The sequence below is a fragment of the Trachemys scripta genome, chromosome 16, assembly GCF_013100865.1.
Source record: "Trachemys scripta elegans isolate TJP31775 chromosome 16, CAS_Tse_1.0, whole genome shotgun sequence".
Taxonomy (NCBI): Eukaryota; Metazoa; Chordata; order Testudines; family Emydidae; genus Trachemys; species Trachemys scripta.
Genome location: NC_048313.1, coordinates 453,720 through 471,852, shown reverse-complemented (window position 1 = coordinate 471,852; position 18,133 = coordinate 453,720). Strand labels below are relative to the sequence as shown.

General features: G+C 47.7%; 1 protein-coding gene and 1 long non-coding RNA gene across 2 annotated transcripts; both read left to right on the top strand.

The window, feature by feature from the left end:
* Positions 1-2,011: 2,011 nt before the first annotated feature.
* On the top strand, positions 2,012-6,386 carry LOC117889258. The gene is made up of 3 exons (XR_004648421.1): positions 2,012-2,114; positions 5,579-5,667; positions 6,341-6,386. It is a non-coding gene; the product is annotated as an uncharacterized LOC117889258 (long non-coding RNA).
* Positions 6,387-6,412: 26 nt separating this feature from the next.
* LOC117889251 (zinc finger protein 239-like) lies at positions 6,413-17,831 on the top strand. The gene is made up of 3 exons (XM_034793187.1): positions 6,413-6,467; positions 15,729-15,839; positions 16,202-17,831. The coding sequence occupies exons 1-3, from the start codon at positions 6,434-6,436 to the stop codon at positions 17,236-17,238; spliced, it is 1,182 nt and encodes a 393-aa protein (XP_034649078.1). The 5' UTR covers positions 6,413-6,433; the 3' UTR covers positions 17,239-17,831.
* The last annotated feature ends 302 nt before the right edge of the window (positions 17,832-18,133 follow it).

The window sequence follows — 18,133 nt, the reverse complement described above, 5'->3', positions numbered from 1 at the left end:
GGGGCTAATACGGCAGCGTGGGGATTCTCAGCCACTCTGGGCACTGCCTGGGCAGAAAGACCCAGTCAGAGAGTGAACCCTCATCCTGTGCCCCCTGAGGAAAAGAAAAGGGTCTAGCCAACTGCCCTGTGAACAGCTGGGAGACACTTTTCCCCCCCAAAAGGGGGAAGCCTCTGGCTTTGATGTGTATTAAATACGGGACAAGTCACTTTCTTCAGCAAACATTTGAATGGAGATAAAGAAATGAGTATCAAATGAGATGGGAAAGTTGACCATTTAAACCCCTGCAACTGCCAAGATGGAGAATGGCTCAAGGCAACAAATTCCCTCCAAAACAGGAGAACTTGCTGCAATTAAACAGGGGAACATCTCGAAACCCACGATGCTTTTTAACAGACATTTGATAATTACTCAGAAAAAGGCAAAATCTGACAGCTGATATCAATGTTCAGTCTTTAAAGAGAGAGAGGGGGTGGAAATCTGGAGAATTTTGGATCAATTTTCACAAATAAGAGAGGAAAATGGAAAAATGTGTGGGATTTTATATCAATAGTCAATAGTAGGTAAAGAGGTAAAATTTGAGTGACTGTTCTATTGTTATTTGACAAATCAAGAGAAAAGGGGCAACATTTGCAAAGATTTTCTATCATATTCAAGAATTTGGAAAAGGTCAAAATCAGAGATTTTGTTAATATTTTATAATTAGAGAGACAGGGAAAAAATCTCAGGGAATATTAAATAAGTAACAGATACCTAGAGAGGAAGCGGGGCAAAATTTTAGGATATTCTCCTGAAGAGCTGTGTGTAGCTCAGAAATTTGTCTCTCTCACCAACTGAGGTTGGTCCAAGAAAACATACTACCTCAACCACTTGTCTCTCTAAATGCAAACCAATGCACCATTGGAGGGGGAAAGTGATCATTTAACTATCAACTCAAGAAAGGGAGCTGCATGTTGCTGTAGCCAGCTCAATGACCAACTGCACAGCTGTCATCACAATGGGGGAAAATCTGAGGACGAGACTAGAGGAAGGGTCAATAATTAGAAAGAAAAGGAGAGAAACCTGACTGGATTTTAAGTATCGCGGGTAGCCGTGTTAGTCTGTATCCACAAAAACAACAAGGAGTCTGGTGGTGCCTTAAAGACTAACAGATTTATTTGGGTGTAAGCTTTCGTGGGGAAAAAACCCACTTCTTCAGATGCCACCGGACTCCTTGCTGACTGGATTTTGTATCCCGTCGGTGACAATTGGGGAGACGTGGGGGAGAATTTTATCACTCTCGGAGTCAGACGTGACACGACAGCCGTGCTGCTAAAAGGTGAGCAGTGTCGCCCCTCTTTGGCGGCAGGAGAGACTCTCCCGCCGACAAAATAAATCCACCCCCAGCCAGAGGCGGTGAGCTCTCCTCCCCGCGCCGACAAAGCATTGTCCACACAGGTGCGTTTTGTCGGTTTATAGTTGGGGTGTGTGTGTGTGGGGGGGGNGGCCTGCTGGGAAACGTAGTTCTTGCTCCCTCACGCTCTCTGATTGGCCGCCGCGGGCCCTGGGGCTCTGCTCCAGGGCGAGAAAAGGGACGCGCCGGGGGGAGGGGTGTGTGTGTGTGTGGGGTGTGTGTGTGTGTGGGGAGGGGGGTGTGGGTGTGTGGGAGGGTGTGTGTGTGTGGGAGGGTGTGTGGGGTGTGTGTGTATGTGTGGGGGGTGTTTTTTCACACCCCTGAACCACAAAAGTTGTACCCACAAAAGTGCGGCGCAGACAACGCCGCGGAGAGGATTCCCCCCCCTCCCTGCCCAGACACACAAAGGGGGCAACCCCCTGAGCCCCGCCCCTCCCCATCGCTAGCCACGCCCCTCCAGCCCCGGCGCGTCCCTTTTCTCGCCCTGGAGCAGAGCCCCAGGGCCCGCGGCGGCCAATCAGAGAGCGTGAGGGAGCAAGAACTACGTTTCCCAGCAGGCCCCGGGAGAGGGGGCGGGCAGACAGACAGGCTGTCTTCCGCTTCCGGCGGGAGGGAAGCGCCCGTTGTTGGGGCAGCCGGTGCCCTCCCTTCCGGCCCGAGGCGCTTCAGGAACTACACCTCCCAGCCTGCCCTGGGGCGCTTCCACCCTCTCGCGCTCCAGGTAAGGGAGGGCCCCGGGGTCATCCTGCCCCCCCCGCCCCGCGCAGAGACTCCCCCCTGCGCCCCTCCGACCCGCTGACGTCATGCCGGGAGTGGCGCCCGAGGCTCTCACAAGGGCCCTGCCTGCTGCATCGTCCCCCTGCCCCCAGCCTGCCCCCCCCGCCCGATGATAAGAGCCGCTCGGGTGCGGGGATCGGCTCCAGGGCCCTCGGGGAGCAGCCCCCGCAGGGGCACAGCCCCTCGCTACCCCGCTCCCTGCAGCCTGAGCTGCCCCCTGCCCACATCGGTCTCTAGCTGCCCCCGCCTGCATCCTGGGCGATTTTCAAACTTTTTGAGCTAACCCCCCCCCCTTTGAGTTATATATTTTTGGTTGCCTCCCCCCATAACCCAGACAGGCTGGGTGGCCTGCTGGGGTGAGTCAGGGGGTGGAGGTGGTGCGCCCTCTCTGAGCCCCGCTATGTGGAGCAGGCCCCCCTCCAAATAGAAGTCATATGATGTCTATACCCAAGGGTCCCAGCCCAAAGCCCTCCTGAGTCCGCTCCCTGCCCCATTGGGCCCTGGAGTTTCTATAGTATGGGGGGGGGGGGGCTCAGAAAGAAAAAGGTTGAACCCCCTGCTCCAGGAGTTGTCAAAGATAAGTGCTAACTGTTTCAAGATTGCGTCGGCTAACTCCTTTAGTACCTGAGGATGAATTTCATTAGGCCTTGCAGACTGTAATACATCTAACTTATCCAAATATTTATTAATGAGGGCTGTTGATTAACTGCAGTTAACTCATGCGATTAACTCAAAAAAAAATGTATCGCGATAAAAAAATGAATTGTGATTAATCACAGTTTTAATCGTGCTGTTAATAAATTTCAATTGGTATTCTATTGTTTAAGTATTTTGGATGTTTTTTTACATTTTCATATATACTGTATTCTGTGTTGTAATTGAAATCAAGGTGTACATTATTTTTTATTACAAATATTTGCACTGTAAAAATGATAAACAAAAGAAATACTATTTTTCAATTCACCTCATACAAGTACTGTAGTGCAATCTCTTTGTCATGAAAGTGCAATTTACAAATGTAGATTTTTTTTTTTGTTACATAGCTGCACACAAAAACAAAACTGTAAAACTTCAGAGCCTAGAAGTCCACTCAGTCCTACTTCTTGTTCAGCCAATCGCAAAGACAAACAAGTTTGTTTACATTTACAGGAGATAATGCTGCCCTCTTCTTAGTTACAATGTCACCAGAAAGTGAGAACAGGTATTTGCATGGCGCTTTTGTAGTCGGCATTGCAAGGTATTTATGTGCCAGATATGCTAAACATTCATATGCTCCTTCATGGTTCAGCCACCATTTCAGAGGACATGCTTCCATGCTGATGACACTCGTTAAAAAAATAATATGTTAATTAAATTTGTGACTGAACTCCTTGGGGGAGAATTTTACGTCCCCTACTCTGTTTTACTCGCATTCTGCCATATATTTCATGTTATAGCAGTCTCAGATGATGACCCAGCACATGTTGTTTGTTTTAAGAACACTTTCACTGCTGATTTGACAAAACAAAAAGAAGGTACCAATGTGAGATTTCTAAAAATAGCTACAAGGAATCTGGTGGCACTTTAAAGACTAACAGATTTAGTTGGGCATAAGCTTTCGTGGGTAAAAACCTCACTTCTTCAGATGCATACAGTGAAAGTTACAGATGCAGGCATTATATACTGACACATGGAGAGCAGGGAGTTACTTCACAAGTGGAGAACCAGTGTTGACAGGCCCAATTCAATCAAGGTGGATGTAGTCCACTCCCAATAATAGATGAGGAGGTGTCAATTCCAGGAGAGGAAAAGCTGCTTCTGTAATGAGCCAGCCACTCCCAGTCCCTATTCAAGCCCAGATTAATGGTGTTAAATTTGCAAATGAATTTTAGTTCTGCTGTTGCTCTTTGAAGTCTGTTTCTGACTTTTTTTTTTGTTCAATGATAGTGACTTTTAAATCTGTAATAGATTGAAGTGTTCACTTACACTGTGTTATAATTGAAATCAATATATTTAAAAGGTTTTTCATTATTGTTTAACGGTGCGATTAATCACAATTAATTTTTTTAATTGCTTGACAGCCCTATTATTAACCGGTTATTTCCCCATTGTGGTTTCTGTTCCTTCCCCCTCTTGGTTAAGAATTATTGTTTTACGTATCTGGTCACAATTAATCTTTTTTAGTGAATGTAAAAAGGCATTAAACACCTTATTCTTCTTTTAGTCATCTGTTATGAGCTCTCCTTCCCTTGTAAATAGAGGACCTACACTTTCCTTTACCTTTGTCTTGCTCCTAATATATTTATAGAACCGTTATCTTATTGCCTTTTATGTCACTTGCTAGGTGTAACTCATTTTGTGAGTTAATCTTTCTGATTTTGTTTCCACATGCTTGTGCTACTCTTTTGTACTCATCTGTAGCAATTTGTCCATGATTCCACTTTTTTTTTAGGATTCCTTTCCATTTTCTGGTCATTAAAGAGTTCCTGATAGAAAGAATAGTAAGCGGGCAATATGGCTCTATCTTTCCTTCACATTGTGATAGTTTGGTGTTGCTCCTTTAATATTATCTCTGAGAAACTGCCAGATCTCTTCAACAATTTTTTCACCTCAGATTTTATTCCCATGGGACCTCACCTACCAGATCTCCGCGTCTATTGAAGTCTGCCTTTTTGGTTTCCATTGTCCTTAGTCTCAAGTATCAGAGGGGTAGCTGTGTTAGTCTGAATCTGTAAAAAGCAACAGAGGGTCCTGTGGCACCTTTGAGACTAACAGAAGTATTGGGAGCATAAGCTTTCGTGGGTAAGAACCTCACTAACACGGCTATCCCTCTGATACTTGATACCATGTAAGGCACTGCATTTAGCCGTATGGAATGGAAATCTATCAACCTCATGTATACCTGCCTCTGGAAATTTCCATTACTTGCATCTGAAGAAGTGAGGTTCTTACCCGCGAAAGCTTATGCTCCCAGTACTTCTGTTAGTCTCAAAGGTGCCACAGGACCCTCTGTTGCTTTGTCCTTAGTCTGTTACTCCCATGCCTTCCTTCTCATAGAATCTTGAAATCTATCATTTCATTATCACTTTTGCCTATATTGCTTTCCACCTTCAGTTTCCTAACTAACTCCTTCTTGTTAGTCAGAATCAGGTGTAAAATGGCCATTCTCCGGATACTTCTTCAATCTTCTGAAAGAAACAGGAGTCCCCAGTACATTGCAAGAACTTATTGGATACTTTGTGTTTGGTTGAATTATCTTTTCTAACAGATGTCTGGGTAGATAAAGTCCCCCCCCCCCCATTACTAACTATGTTTTGAATTTTTTCTATTGTATGCATGACAGTCTAGAACATCAGTGTGCAGGGAAAGAGCCTGGGGGGAATTGTGCCTTTTCTGACATGTTTCTTATCGCTGTTTGTGCCCTAACAGGCTGCGTCATAACATCCCTGTTTTGCTCCAGATCATTCCATCCTTCCAGGGAACAGGGAAGGGAAATGGCTGCAGTGGAGCCAGTTGAGGTAGGGATTATGAGGGAGTTGCTGGTGGGTTCCCTTTGGCGGGAGAAGGGCTGTAAATACATGGGGGGGTTGGTCAGGAAATACACCAGGTGGAGAAAGGGAGGGGGACAGGGTCTGATAAACCTGCTGAGATTTGTTTACTGTGAGGCCTAGATCCTAGTAATAGACCCATGGACTTGGTGGGTGGGAATTCCCTGATTTGTGAAACAGAAAACAACCCTGCTGGACTGGGCTGGGAAAACTTACCAGACTCCAGTACTGGAGTCTGAACCTATTAGGCCTGATGTGAGTTATAAAGGGGCACCCACCAGTGAAGCCCAGGGAAGACACCCCATCCCTACAATATGGTTTCTGGCAATGGGGAGGGGGTTCCGATTCACACCAGGGAGTTGTCCCTGGACCCTGTTTGGGGCTCCATCTCCTGTATCAGCCTCTGGCTAGTCGGTGAGCAGTGAATGTGAAGACCCCTGCCCCCTCTGTCTGCTGGGAGGGCTGAGGGGTGTTCTCTTTCTCCCCTCACCCTCGGGTTTCCTGGCTGCTCTGATGGGGTAGGTGTGGGACTATGTTGCCTGCCTGACTCCCAGAATTCCCATGTGATTGGCCCTTCTCCCTTGGGAGTAGTGGAGTTGTCACTGGGCACCAGGTACTGAGTAGGGGGCTTTTGCTCTTTCAGGGGCCGGTGGCCTTCGAGGAGGTGGCTGTGTATTTCACCAGAGAAGAGTGGGCTCTGCTGGACCCCACTCAGAGAGCCCTCTACAGAGATGTCATGCAGGAGAACTATGAGAATGTGACCTCGCTGGGTAAGGATTCCTGTCCTCTCGGTTATCAGAAGGGGAAATGAAGAGTTAAGGTTCACAATACCTCGCGATGCAACCTCAACTCTGCCTTGTTTCAGCAACACACCAGCAGGCCAGTGACACATATACTAGTATTCTACCCTCCCTGCTACAGAACTCTTTGGGAACAGAGCAGAGAAGCAGGATAGCACCAAGTCTAACATCTTCTCTTTGCTCAGGCAAAGGTTAGGATTAGGTCCAGCGTATGGAACAGAAGCTACGTACACCTGGCCTGCACTCAAACATTGAGCCTACTACCCACAATCCATCTCACACTTTCCTAATGTTACCACCCCTTTACCCTTGCAGTGAGGATTCCTTATGAGTCATTGCCTTCACTTACCCCTCACTATGGCACCAGACTACTGACAACCCTCGTGGGAAGAACACACCCTTGTGCACCTTTATTGACACAACCTACAACACTCAGCACTGAAATTAGGAACATCTGTTCCTTCAACTGTCACATGCACCTCTCTTCATATCACAGTCACAGCTCTGCCAAACTGCTCCAACAATTCCTTCCACCGTTCATTTAAAGCTACAGTCGACACAGTGCACGTAGCAGGAGTGCATGCAGATAAAGACTGGCATTCAAATCTGTACAACGCAACACAAACAATGGCATGTTCTCTTAGTTCTTCCTCCTGTTAATTATTCATCAACACATTTGAATGCCAGGGAATACGATTAGGTCATCCGTCTGACCTCCTGTTTAATACAGGCCATACCATACAGCTTCATCTATTTATCATTGTAGTGAGATGAATACCTGGTGTTTTCATGAAAATATCTTCCAGAAAGGCATCCAGTCTTGCTTTGAACAGTTCAAGAGATGGAAAATTTGCCACTTCCCTGGTAGTTAGTTAACCTTTGTACCACCCTTACTGACCTATTTCCAGTGACATTTGCCAGTTCCAGAATTAGGAGATAGGGGCAGAGTTAAGGTTGCATTGCGGGGCTGGTGTGTAGTTTTTCTTCTCATTTGCTGGTTTTCAGAGGTTTTAACTATCTCCACCATTCACATGCTGGAAGGGCATGAGGCAGCCCTGGCAACGAAAATGATCAGGGGGCTGGGGCACATGATTTACGAGGAGAGGCTGAGGGAATGGTTTATTTAGTCTGCAGAAGAGAAGAGTGAGGGGGATTTGATAGCAGCCTTCAACTACCTGAAGGGGGGTTCCAAAGAGGATGGAGTTTGGCTGTTCTCAGTGGTGGCAGATGACAGAACAAGGAGCAATGGTTTCAAGTTGCAGTGGGGGAGGTCTAGGTTGGATATTAGGAAACACTATTTCACTAGGAGGGTGGTGAAGCACTGGACTGGGTTACCTAGGGAGGTGGTGGAATCTCCATCCTTAGAGGTTTTTAAGGCCCGGCTTGACAAAGCCCTGGCTGGGATGATTTAGTTGGTGTTGGTCCTGCTTTGAGCAGGGGATTGGACTAGATGACCTCCTGAGGTCCCTTTCAACCCTGATATTCTATGATTCTATTCTATGACATCCTTAACTCTGTTTTAATGTAGTTTCTTGGCATTTAATTTCCTTGATTTCTTTTTAATGGACTTTTTTTGCCAGTATAAGTGTGTCTACATTAGAGCTTTTACCGGCAAACTATGGCAGGTAGGGATATGATTTTTCACACCACTAACCGACAGCAATCCTGGCAAAACTCTTAATTAACAGCCAGTCTAATATCTCCGTGTAGATTTGAGAGTACTTTAAAATATTGTTCTTAACACAGAAATGTTGGAAACTTCAAAGAGAGACTCCTCAGAATGCAAGCAAAATCCACAACACACATTGTCTGAAAGTTGTCAATGATAGGGCTCATACTCAAAGGCATGATGTGGCTCAGGTTCAAGGCCCTAGCGTGTCCTCTTGAGCCAACCAATTACTCTGACAGCAGACTGCTGGAAACCCTCTAGCTGTTAAAAGACCTTCATCTTTCTGCACATGTGAATTTCCATCTCTTTGATTTATCATTCATCAGCCATCTCCTCGAAGGTCAACGGCCCCTGAAAGAGCAAATGCCCACACTCAGTACCTGCTCCTTGAAGGAGGAGGCTTTTAGGTTTATTAGGAACTGGGGAACCTCTTGGGAAAGGAGGAGCCTGTATAGGAAGGATGGGGTCCACCTAAACCAAAATGGAACCTGACTTCTGACATGTAAAATTAGAAAGTTTATAGAGAAGATTAAATTAAGGGCAGGGGGAAAGGCAACAGGTGTGGAGGAGCACATGGTTCAGATGGAGTTTTCCCTTAGAGGAGGATCTCTTAATGGGGATTCCCTATATCCTAGTAAAGAAGAGCGGCTAGAAGTTTATAAAGTACAGGTAATAACTGAAGAGAAACAGTTAAATGAAAAAGAGTCCTGTTCAATTACATCACATGAAGTCAGACAGCTAAATATTGACAAAATTTTTAGAAGGCTAGATACTAAGATGGGTGAACTTGAGTGCCTGGATTTAAATGAGAATATTGAAACAATAGGTATCATAAAAACTTGGTGAAATAATGATAATCAATGGGACATGGTAATACCAAGATACAAACTATATAGGAATGACAGAGTAGGTTGTGCTGGTGGGGGAGTGACACTATATGTGAAAGAAAGAATAGAGTCAAATATAGTAAAAAAATAAATAAAAAATTCAAACTGTGCCATAGAATTTGTATGGATAGTAATTCTGTGCTTGAATAATAAGAATATAGCAGTAGGAATGTGCTACTGACCATCTGACCAGGATAGTGAATATGAAATGCTCAGGGAGATTAGAGGCTATATGAATAGAAATCTCAATAATAATGGGGGATTTCAGCTATACCCATGTTTACTGGGAACATGTCTCCTCAGGGTGGGATGAAGAGATAAAGTATTTAGAAACCATTAATGGCTGCTTTTAGGAGCCCCTAATCCTGGAACCCACAAGGGGAGAGGCAGTTCTTGATTTTGTCCTAAGTGGCACACAGGATCTGGTCCAAGAGGTTAATGCAGTTGAACTATTTGGTAATAAAGACCATAATATCATTAAATTTAACATCCTTGCGAGGAGGAAAATACCAAAGAAGCCCACTGCAGTAGCATTTAACTACAGAAAGGGGAACTACACAAAATTGAGAGCTAATTAAATGGAAATTGAAAGGAACACTCACAAAAGTGAAATGCCTGCAAGCTGCATGAAAACTGTTTAAAATGCCATATTACAGGCTCAAAATAAATGTGTACCCCAAATGGGGGTGGGGGAAACTGTAAGAGGACTAAAAAGTACAACCACAGCTAAGGCAGTTAGAGGCAAAAAGCCATCTTTTAAAAATTGGAAGTCAAACGCAACTGAAGAAAATAGAAAGGAGCATAAACTCTGGCAGGTCAAGTGTCAAAGTAGGCAGGCCAAAAAAGGAATTTGAAGAGCAACTAACAAAACTCACTGAAACTAACAACAATTTTTTTTGAAGTACATCAGAAGCAGGAAGCCCTGCCAAAGAAGCAGTGGGACCACTGGGTGATTGACATGCTAAACAAGCACTCAAGGAAGCCAAGACCATTACAGAACAACTAAATTAATCCTTTATATCAGTCTTCACTGCAGAGGATGTGAGGGACTTTCCTCCACCCGAGCCATTCTTTTTAGGTGACGAATCAGGAACTGTCCCAGATTGAGGTGTTGATAGAGGAGGTTTTGGAACAAATTGATAATTTAAACATTAATAAGTCACCAGCACTAGATGAAAACAACAAGGAGTCTGGTGGCCCCTTAAAGACTAACAGATTTATTTGGGCATAAGCTTTCGTGGGTGAGGTTTTTACCCACGAAAGCTTATGCCCAAATAAATCTGTTAGTCTTTAAGGTGCCACCAGACTCCTTGTTGTTTTTGTAGATACAGACTAACACGGCTACCCCCTGATACTTAGCACTAGATGGTATTCACCCAATAGTACTGAAGGAACTCATACATGAAAAGTGCAGAACTACTGACTACAGTATGTAACCTGCCACTTAAATTGGCTTTTTTAACAAATGATGGGTGATAGCTAATGTAATACTAATATTTTTAAAAGGCGCCAGAGGTGATCATGGCAATCAGAGGCTGGTAAGATTAATTTCAATACAGGGCAAACTGGTTAAAAACTATAGTAAATAAGAGAATTATCAGACACATAGGTGAACATGATTTGTTGGGGAAGAATCAACAAGGATTTTGTAAAGTCAAATCAAGCCTGACCAATCTATTAAAATTCTTTGAGGCAGTCAACAAACGTGGACAAGGGCAGGGTCGGCTCTAGGTTTTTTGCTGCCCCAAGCAAAAAATTTTTTGGCTGCCCCTCACCCCAGCCCTGGGCTCTCCCCCCCCCACCCACACCCCCTGCCACCCAAACCCTGGGCTCTCCCCCGCACACCACCCGCACCCTCTGCCGCCCCAACCCTGGGCTCTCCCCCCACCCCACCTGCACCCCCTGCCACCCCAACTCTGGCAGGGTTGTGGTAAGCAGCGGGGCTCCTGGGCCGCGCCTCAGCCCAGGGTCTCAAGCCAGGGCTCCCGCCTCCAGGACTGGCCGGGACTGGGGAGGACAGAGCCGGGGGACCGTCCCGGCAGGGGGCTGAGGAGCCGGGGCAGGGCAGCCCCAGAGGGAGCGGAGCCCTGGAGAGCAGGACGCGGGCCGGGCCCGGCCCGGCAGCACCCCGCCCTCTATGGCCCTGCTGCTGCTGCTGCTCCTGGCCGCCCTGCCGCAGTCCCTGGGCAGCTCTGGCCGCTTCGCCCAGCCCTGGCTGCGGCGCGGGAGGGCGGCCGCCCTGCGGCACCTGCAGGCGGCTCCGTGTGCCCCGAGGGGCGGCCCCCAGCCCGAGTCTCCCGCGCTCGGAGCCCGCCCGGCCATAAGGTGCGGGCGCTGCTCCCCGACGCAAACCGCAGCAGCCCCAGGGCGCCCCCGGTGCAGGACGTGCTGCTGCTGCCAGGGCCGGCTCTAGGCTTTTGCCGCCCAAGCGCCCCCCCCCCCCCCAAAAAAAGAGGCTGGCTGGAATGCCGCCCCTGAAAATGTGCCGCCCCAAACCCCTGCTTGGTTTGCTGGTGCCTGGAGCCGGCCCTGGCCAAGGGTGATGCAGTGGATACAGTGTGCTTAGAATTTCAGAAAACGTCACCAAAGTCTCTTAAGCAAAGTAGGCAGTCATGGCATAAGAGGGAAGGTCCTCTCATGGATCGGTAACTGGTTAAAACATGGGAAACAAAGGATAGGAATACATGGTCAGTTTTCACAGTAGAGAGAGGTAAATAGTGGGGTCCACCAGGGATCTGTACTGTGCCCACTGTTGTTCAACATATTCATAAATGAACTGGAAACATGGGGAAACATAAAGGTGGCAAACTTTGCAGATAATGCAAAATTACTAAAGATAGTTAAGTCCAAAGCAGACTATGAAGAGTTACAAAGGGGTCTCACAACATTAAGTGACTGGGCAACAAAATGGAAGATGAAATTTGGTGTTAATAAATGCAAAGTAATGCACATTAGTAAACACAATCCCAACTATAAATTCAAAATGATGGTGTGGTGTCTAAAAGCTGTTACCACACAAGAAAGAAATCTTGGAGTCATTTTGGATAGTTATCTGAACACATCCACTCAATGTACAGTGGCAATTAAAAAAGCTAGCAAAATGTTAGGAACCGTTAGGGAAGCAATAGGTAATAAGACAGAAAATATCATAATGCCACTATATAAATCCATGGTATGCCACACCTTAAATACTGTATGCAGTTCTGGTCACCTCATCTCAAAAAAGATATGTTAGAATTGAAAAAGGTGCAGAGAAGGACAACAAAAATTATTAGGAGTATGGAACAGCTTCCATATGAGGGTTAAAAGATTAAAAAGACTGGGAGTGTTCAGCTTGGAAAAGAGACGACTAAGGGGGGATATAATAGAGATCTATAAAACTGTGAATGATGTGGAGAAAGTGGATAAGGAAGTGTTATTTACCCCTTCACATAATACAAGAACTAGGGGTTATGTGATTAAATTAATAGGGAGCAGATTTATAACAAACAAAGGTAAGTACTTTTTCACACAATGCACAGTCATCCTGTGGAATTCATTGCCGGGGATGTTTTGAAGGCTGTAATTATAAGTGGGTTCAAAACAGAATTCGATAAATACAAGGAAGACAGCACCATCAATGGCTATTAGTCAAGATGGTCATAAATGCAACCCCATGCTTTGGGTGTCCCTAAGCCTCTGACTGCCACGTACTCTGAGTGGAAGACAGGAGATAGATTACTCGATCATTCCCCCCTTCTATTTTTTCTCTCTCAAGATTCTGACATTGGCTACTGTTGGAAGACAGGATACTGGGATAGCTGGAGCACTGTTTTAACTCAGTGTGGCCATTCTTATGTTCTTATCAGTTTGGCTTTTGCTGATCTGAAGTTCCAAGCTCTCCAGTTACTAACTTGTTTAATACTGCTTCCCCAAAGAGGCAGTGTGCCATACACCAGCTGAAATAGATGCCAAATGACTGACGTTATTTAGGGGAAAATTAGAACCATAGTTTGAGCCCCGGTTGTGTGCAAGGAATGTTATAACAGCAAGGTGCTTTTGGTCAAAAGCTTGGGTTAGAAGGGCTATAGCTCAGGAATCTCTGGAGCAATTAATCCCATTTTTGGGCCACTAACCCTGTCTTGCACCCACATGGTGAGCAGTGTATTTCAGGACAATGTGAGTAAGCATGTAAATTCTTGAGAAATTAGAATAGTTGGTCTTTAAACAGAAAGTAATGCTGAACCCTAAATCTAGTGGAGCTGGTGGTCTGCTATGATAACTTTCCAACTGCATGGAGGATGTGACAATTAGGTGCACCCATCTGTGGACAGGAGAGAGTGTGAGGGTCTCATTCAGTAGTCCTTGAGCCGAGCCAAGCGAGAGCAGAGAGTAGGAGGAGGGGAGAAGATGATGGGGAGCTGGCGTTTGTGGGGTGACACAAGGCAGGGAGGACTGAGAACAGAAGGGACGAAGGGGAGGGGTGTGTGGAGGACAAGGAATAGAGGGAATCAGGGATGGTTGGGTAAAGTGGAAGGAGGAGGATGAAGGGAGTCAGGGAGAAGAGCTCCTATGAGCTGGGAGAATGGGGGAAAGGGAGTGGAGGGTCCAGCAGTGGTCGTGTTGAGGGAGAGTTGGGTAGGTGATGTGAGTTAGCTGGGGGAGGGGAATACTGGAGTTAGAGGGACAAGGGGAGTGACGGGGTTGGAGAGTGGTTGGTCTAGGAAGCAGCAGGGTCTGCTGGGGGTGGGAAGGGAAAGGCTGGAGACTGACTGGCTAAGCGGCAGTTCTGCAGAAAAGGACCTGGGGATTACAAGCGGACAAGAAACTGGATATGAGTCAACATATGCCCTTGTTGCCAAGAAGGCTAATGGCATATTGGGCTGCATTAGTAGGAGAATTGCCAGGAGATCGAGGGAAGTGGTGACTCACAGATGCATGGGCAATGATTATTCCCCTCTGTTCGGCATTGGTGAGGCCACATCTGGAGTATTGCATCTAGGTTTGGGCCCCCCACTACAGAAAGTATGTGGACAAATTGGAGAGAGTCCAGTGGAGGGCAACGGAAATTATTAGGGAGCTGGGGCACATGATTTATGAGGAAAGGCTGAGGGAACTGGACTTGTTTAGTCTGGAGAATTGAAGAGTGGGGGGAGATTTGATAGCAGCCTTCAACTACCTGAAGGGGGGTTCCAAAGGGGATGGAGCTCGGCTGTTCTCAGTGGTGGCAGATGACAGAAGGAGGAGCAATGGTCTCAAGTTGCAGTGGGGGAGGTCTAGTTTGGATATTAGGAAAAACTTTTTCACTAGGAGGGTGGTGAAGCACTGGAATGGGTTACCTAGGGAGGTAGTGGAATCTCCTTCCTTAGAGGTTTTTAAGGCCCAGCTTGACAAAGCCCTGGCTGGGATGACTTAGTTGGTGTTGGTCCTGCTTTGAGCAGGGGATTGGACTAGATGTTCTCCTGAGGTCTCTTCTAACCCTATTCTTCTATAATTCTAGCTCAAGGATCTGGAAGGGTTGGTGCTGGTTAGAGAAAAGGGAGCATGGGTTTTGTAGTGGATACTTCAGGAAATAGGCGTGCTAGCAATGGGATGAGCAAAGGGACACGGTTTTGGCAGGAGCTGTTGGGAATCAGGACAAAGAAACCATTGAGACAGTGGGATAATAGGGTGGAAATGGCTGGGGAACAGAAAATTTGGGAAACTGGTAGTGAGGAGGGCTATGGGCAATAGGAGGGGAGGAGAGAACACAAGGAGTGATTGCTCCTGGGGTCCCAGCATAGGCGCCAAACTCCGCTCTACCCGGTGGGTGCTCGACCCCGCCTCTTCCCGCCCCTGCACTGCACTCACCCTGCCCCCACTCCACCCCTTTCCCAAAGTTCCCGCCTCCTTCCCGTCCCCATTCCACCCTCTCCCCAAAATCCCTGCCCCCTGCCCCACCTCTTCTCCGCCTCCTCCCCTGAGCGTGCCACATCTCTGTTCCTCCCGGAAAGTCCTAAGCGCCGCCAAACAGCTATTAGGTGGCGGAGGGGAGGGCGGGAAGCGCTGGGAGGGAGAGGAGGGAGCGGGGACGCAGTGTGCTCGGCGGGATGGGAGAAGGAAGTGAGGACGGGGGAGCTTGGCTGCCAGTGGGTGTGGAGCACCTGCTAATTTTCCCCCGGGGGTGCTTCAGCCCCGGAGCACCCATGGAGTCGGTGCCTATGGGTCCCAGGAGGTGGGGAAGGGTGAGAGCAGTTAGAGGAAGGGTTTGAAGATCACTGTGATTGACAGGGGTAATTGCATCTCTGTGCCCTTCCTTGTCTCTCTGAGTGTCCCCCCCCCCCCCACATAGCTGTCGGGCCTCGTGCCTTTCCCACTCCTGCAGTGTCTCTGGGCCTCTCTCTATCAGTAAGAAGCAGTTCCAGGAGGATTTCCTCTCCAGCTTGAGTCTTCCCTTTCTGGGACATGCAGTTAGCTGCTCTGGGTTTTAGGAGCCCCTTTGATTGTGAGTGTCTGGCTGTGTGTGTTCCCACTAAACATGGGCAGAGTTAAATCCCTGATAAGAAGAGTTTCCTGCACCTTTGAGCATCTGGGGAGCTGGCCCCAGGATTTTACTGCTTTAAAACGAGAAGCGTTTAAAATAACAGAACTTCTTTTGTGTGTGACGAATGTCCCATGAATTCACCTGATCTCACTTGTCTTCTTTTCTCTGGGCAGGGTTTCCAGTTTCCAAACCTGATATCTCCCGGCTGGAAAGATGGGAAGAACTGTTCTCCCCAGATCTCCAGGGCTTAGAGAAAAGAGAGCTCCCGAGAGGCATCTACACAGGTGAGTAATCATTAAATGAACTCAGTGCCAGAAGGAAACAGCTGGGATTCCCAGCAAAGACCTTGTGAGCTCTCTTGGTTCAGGCTTGTCTGCAGCAAGTGTCATATCCTCAGGGCAGATATTGCTCATGGCTTCCTACCCATCCTGACTATCTCCTGTCACTAGCTTCCTCCCTGAACTTCCTTCTCCCTGAGTGTTTAAATGGGACTGGATGTAGAATTGATCCCCTCCTCTCTTCTCTTTGGGGATGAGTTTGGGGAAATTCAGTCCCTCATTTCCCCCCCCCCCCATCTGCAGCTGTTCTTTTCATTTGTTCTCCCCTTTTCCATTCCTGTTTCAGATTTTTTTTTTCTCTGTCCCAGCAGGTGATGGGATGGTGAGTGAGACCTCGGAGCAGAAGCCTCAGCAGGAAGACGATGAGCAAGTCAAACCATATGGGACATTATTGCAAAGATGCAAAGGGAGTGTGACCAGGAGTTGTGAGCAGGGAAAAGCCTGTGAGAGTCAGCACAGGCCAGAGAAGTGGCAGGGAAACCAGCCAACACAGAAAGTTGGTAAATCTGTTAATTGTCGGGGAACTCACAAAGGCCTCAAGGAAACCACAACCCAGCAGAGAATCCCCATGGGAGAGAGAAATAACACATGTGTTGAGTGTGGAAAAAAGTTCAGTAGGCCTGCCCTGCTTCTTAGCCATCAGAGAATCCACACAGGGGAGAAACCCTATGAATGCTGTGAGTGTGGGAAAACCTTCACTGAGCGCTCAACCCTTATTAAACATCAGAGGATCCACACAGGGGAGAAGCCCTACGAATGCTGTGAGTGTGGGCAAACCTTCACTGAGCGCTCAACACTTATTCAACATCAGAGAATCCACACAGGGGAGAAACCCTATGAATGCTGTAAGTGTGGGAAGACCTTTGCTCGGAGCTCACACCTTATTAGGCATCACAGAATCCACACACAGGAGAAACCCTATGAATGCTGTGAGTGCGGGAAAACATTCACTGAGTGCTCATCCCTTATTCAGCATCAGAGGATCCACACAGGGGAGAAACCCTATAAATGCTGTGAGTGTGGGAAAACCTTTGCGCAGAGCTCACATCTTAATAGGCATCAGAGAATCCACACTGGGGAGAAACCCTACGAATGCTGTGAGTGCGGGAAAACCTTCACTCGGAGCTCACACCTTATCAGACACCACAGAATCCACACAGGGGAGAAACCCTATGAATGCTGTGAGTGTGGGAAAATCTTCACTCAAGACTCATCCCTGATTAAACATCAGAGAATCCACACAGAGGAGAAACCCTATGAATGCTGGGAGTGCAGGAAAACATTCGTTCTGCGCTCACACCTTAATAAACATCAGAGGATCCACACCAGGGAGGAACTCTATTAATGTTTCGAATGTGGGGAATTCTTCCATCAGAGCTCAGCCCTTATTACTCCCGAGGGTATTCTGTGCCAAAAATTAAAAATGATACGCACAATATTTTAAAATTCCGCAGAAATAAATAAATAAATAAATGCAGAGGCTCCAGCCTGGCAGTGGGGAGCACAGGCCACTGGCTTTATGCAGGTGGGAGATCACCTTGCAGCCTCCCCACCCTCCACCCCTGGAACACGGAATCAGTGGTGAGGCTGCACCCAACCCTGACACAGCACAAGGCCTGCCCCAGAAACACTCTGGGGCCCTGCCCATCTGTGCCAGGAGCAGCCGGTGTGTGGCAGGCAGGCTCAACCAGGCAGGAACCAAGTGTGAAGGAGCTCAGTGTGGAGGAATCCAGGTGTGGGGTGAGAGGATTGTGCGTGGGACAATCTGGGTGCAGGCAGCTCAGTGTAGGGTGTAGATGTGGAGGGGATCTGGATGCACAGTGACTTGTTGGGATTCCATGTGCAGGGGTAATGGGACTCTGCAAGTGCTTCCAGATGAAAGTGGTTGGGGCTCAGCGGAGGGGTCTGGGTGTGAGGGTCTCAGCAGGGAGGTCTGGATGCTGGGGGAGTGGGGCTTGGTGGGGGTCTGGGTGCAGTTAGTTGGGGGTCAGTGGCATGGGGGTGTGGATGTGGGGACTCAGGGTGTTGCAGGAGGGGGTGGGGGTTTGAGTGCAGGGAGCTCAGTGGGGGGTGATCTGGGTGCAGGGGTTGGGGTCTGGAGACTGGGGGGCTCCCGATGCAGGGGTTGAGCTTCAGTGGGATGGGGTTTGGTTATGGAGGGCTAGGGGGGTTCTGGGTGTACAGGGGTGAGGCTTGGCAGGGGTGTCTGGGTATGGGAGGTCCAGATGCATGTAAGTTGG

Coding starts and splice junctions, on each gene's coding strand:
- LOC117889251 (XM_034793187.1), top strand. CDS start 6,434: ATGCAGGAGAACTATGAGAATGTGACCTCGCTGG. Junction 6,468..15,728: donor TGAGAATGTGACCTCGCTGG/GTAAGGATTCCT, acceptor TTCTCTGGGCAG/GGTTTCCAGTTTCCAAACCT. Junction 15,840..16,201: donor CCCGAGAGGCATCTACACAG/GTGAGTAATCAT, acceptor TCTCTGTCCCAG/CAGGTGATGGGATGGTGAGT.